The 3,309-nt window shown below is 63.2% G+C and overlaps 1 protein-coding gene across 1 annotated transcript in view; it reads right to left on the bottom strand.

Moving 5' to 3' along the window:
- Positions 1-2,165: 2,165 nt before the first annotated feature.
- Positions 2,166-3,309, bottom strand: part of E2F1 (E2F transcription factor 1) — a gene marked incomplete at its 5' end in the record, with an annotated part of 2,570 nt that continues 1,426 nt past the window's right edge. The window contains 4 exons of the mRNA XM_010150272.1: positions 2,166-2,419; positions 2,655-2,859; positions 2,964-3,078; positions 3,258-3,302. Of these exons, the coding sequence (XP_010148574.1) occupies positions 2,166-2,419; positions 2,655-2,859; positions 2,964-3,078; positions 3,258-3,302 (619 nt within the window). The remainder of the gene's footprint in view (positions 2,420-2,654; positions 2,860-2,963; positions 3,079-3,257; positions 3,303-3,309) is intronic.

Here is a 3,309-nt window from a genome sequence, read left to right as displayed (position 1 = left end):
GGGGGGTGGGAGGGGGATGGTGCAGGGGGCTGGCACCCCGTAGAGGGCTGAGCCATGCCAGACTGCCACCCCATGCCCAGGGACGCCAGCACACTGCTACCCACCTGTGTCCCCCAGCGAGAACAACCCTGTGGCAGCAAGACGAGCCAGGGCCGTGTTGGGGGATGGAGACGTGGGGATGGAGGCATGAGCGAGACTGGGCAGCCATGACGGGCTCGCTGTGCCCCCCCAGCACCTGCCAGCAGCCCGGCCCTAAGCTGGGCTCTAATTCCTTGCGCCCGCAGCAAGGCGAGCTTACACAACACAGGCCAGGGGGAAATATTTATCAGGCTGCTCAGAGGAGAAACAGGCAGGAGGCCGGGCGGAGAGAGGAGGGGAGCGAGCGCACAGAACGGGAAGGAAGTGGCACGTCCCCACCTGCTGCTGGGGCAGGGGCCATGGCCACCCCAGAGCCCACTCCAGGCTGCTCTGGGGGCCCCCATGGTCTCCAAGCACCCTTCCCCAGGAGATCCCCAATGTCTCCCGCTCCACAGGAAGGGGATGGTGTGCCACTGTGGGGTACCCAGGGTCAGAGCTGCTGGAGCACCCTGGTGAGCAGGGACACGGGGACCGTGAACTTTGGGCCATGAGGTGGTGCCAGCAGCTGCCTTCAGGCAGGACCAGGAGGTGCCGGGGTGAACGGGAGTTAAGTCACTAGGAGCTTGCCAGTGCAGTGGATGCACAGGCTGGTTCCACATCAGCCCCACGCTGCCTTCCTCCTCCCAGCACGGGAGCTGCTCTGCCAGAACCCCCAGGCAAACGCTGCCCCAAAACCAGTGGGGAGGTAGGGGATGGGCAGGAGAGGGGCTGGGTGGGGACAGGGACTCTACCCAGGGGAGTTGGGCTGCTCCTCTTCAGGGATCCCCACCCAGACCCACAGGCCTGCCCCCTGGGGCACAGCCCCACTGGAGGAACACGGGGCAGCAGGACCAACCCCAGCTCCCATCCCACACGTAGGGGCACACGGAATTTAACCCAGAGAGGCCCAAAGCCCTTCCGCAACGCCAGGCAGGGACGGACACTCCACGTTCAAAAAGGAAGCATCACCACGGCATAACCCAAAGCCCTTGGTTTCTTGGGGTGGGGACCCCACCACCCACAGCCACCCCAGTGCAGCCCCACGCCAGAGACCAGTCAGTAGAAACCTTTATTAAACACGAAGCTCAGAGGAACACAAGCTTGTTAAAAGGCATAAAAGTGAAAGTGCGTCTCCAGCCCAGCCCCGGGAGTCTCATCCCCTCCGCCTCTGCCAGGCCCAGGGGGCCAGAGAGGGAGCTGAAAGGCCGAACGGTTGCGTGGGGAGGGGGAGAAAGGCCTGGAGACAGCGTTGGGTCCTCACCTGCAGAGATGCACCCCCAGGACACCCCTGTGTGTGTGTGTCCCCACCCGAGGGGACACACACTTGGTCCCAGGGCCACCTGCCAGCACAGTGGCCTCACCAGCAGCCCCATTTTGGCCACAAGCCAAGTCAGGACGTGTCAGTGAGCACCCGGCGGTCCCTCCATGTCCTACCCCTGTCAGCACAGTCCCCCCACTCCCTCCTTCCTTCCCCCCCCACATCCCGGGAAAGCTCCCGCACACCATAAATAATAAATAAATACCCCACACTCAGCCAGGCTGTGGGCATCCCCCACCCGAGTGACAGCCCTGACCCAGCACCCCCTGCGTCTCTGAGACCCCCTTCCCAGCATGACAAAACCTCTTGGCACCCCCATTCTGCTACACGGCCCCCTCCCAACCCCCCAGGAAGTTAAACGCTGTCCCCAGGGGACAATAATAAATTAATCAAATCTATACACAGGACTGCTTAAAGCTCTGTAATGGGGACCCCAGGGGAGCAAGGGCTTTGCCCTGGACAGCTCCTCCCCCTGTGGAGGGTCCCCTGAGATGGGGGACCCCCACCCCAGCATCCCCCTCATAGGGCTGGAGCCAGGGACACCGCTGGCCCCCACCAGGCTGGGAGGGCTGGAGGGGTCAGAAGAAAATATTGCAAGAAGAGATGGGGAGAGGAACTGTGGGTGCTGCAGCCAGAGGGGCTGTCTGCCCTGCCCACACTGCCTGTGAGGGCAGGGGCCCAGGGGTGCCCCCCGGCCTGGCAGCTCCCCTGCGAGCACCCAGGCAGAGCCTCAGAAGTCCAAGGGCATTAAGTCCCCAAAGTCGCAGTCGAAGAGCTCGCTGATGCCCTCGCCCTCCTCCAGGCCGAAGTGGTAGTCCTGCGCCTGCGGTGGGGACAGGTTGATGAACTCGTCCGCCAAGAAACCCGAAAAATCCTCCTCCCTGTTCTGCTCCAGGAGGGCGTCCATGGAGGCCAGTGGCGAGAGGTTCACCTCCTCTGCCGGGCACTTGCTGGGCAGCGCGCTCGTCCCTGGCAGCAGCGTCTCTGCAGGGACAGGAAGCAGCTGTAAATCCCACAATACTTGCCAAAAAACATCCCAAAAAGGCAGGTTTTGGCTATGCAGCAGGACCTCCCTGAGCATCACCTCAGCTCCTTGCTTGTGGTAAGAGCAGAAGGGGTCACAGCTGCAAACACAGCAAGAGCTCCCAGCCAAAGCCACTGTGCCATCACGCCAGCACCCATCCCCCGCTCACCCTCGCCCCCAGCCCTGGGTGCCCACCTTGCTCTCCAGGCAGCAGCGGCAGGTTCATGTCTTGGGCAGGATGCAGGAGCGGGGAGGCTCTAGGCTGCGAGTGGCCAGGGGATGACTCCTCTGTGGAGGCTTTGAAGGGGCTCTTGACAGGGCTACAGACCCCCGAGCTGTCCTCGGGGCAGAGGAAGACGTCAATGGGGCCCTGAGTGCTTCGCACGGAGACTTGGAAAGCCTGAGGAAAGGGGAGTGGAGTGAGACGAGGAGGCACAGCGATGCCTAGATAGCCGGGGCTGGGCTTTGCTGAGGGCTATGCAGACATGGGGAGCCCCAGCTCACCTCCTCTGGGTCTGACACCTGCAGCTGGGTCTCCGGGGGGGCTTTGATAACCATCACCATTTGCTCCGAGGGGTCCACAATGCTGCGGAGATCCTGGCAGGTCACGTAGGCTGCAGTGTGACGAGTCAAGGAGCAGATCCAGGGATGCTTTCATGCAGCAGTGGGGCAGGCAGCCCCCGGCACGGCCCAGCGCACGGCAGGGTCCCCTGCCTGCAACGGGGCAGGCTCACGTTGAGGCTCAACCATGTCCCCCCAACCCAGCCAGCCCCATCCTGGCCCCGCACAAAAGGATATTGCTGGTTGGCAGGGTCCTCGGTGAGTAGGCGCAGCTGGACCCACCTGGATG

This window comes from Eurypyga helias, unplaced genomic scaffold (assembly GCF_000690775.1).
Source record: "Eurypyga helias isolate BGI_N326 unplaced genomic scaffold, ASM69077v1 scaffold27344, whole genome shotgun sequence".
In the NCBI taxonomy this organism is placed as follows: domain Eukaryota; kingdom Metazoa; phylum Chordata; class Aves; order Eurypygiformes; family Eurypygidae; genus Eurypyga; species Eurypyga helias.
This window is presented reverse-complemented; position numbering and strand designations above follow the sequence as displayed.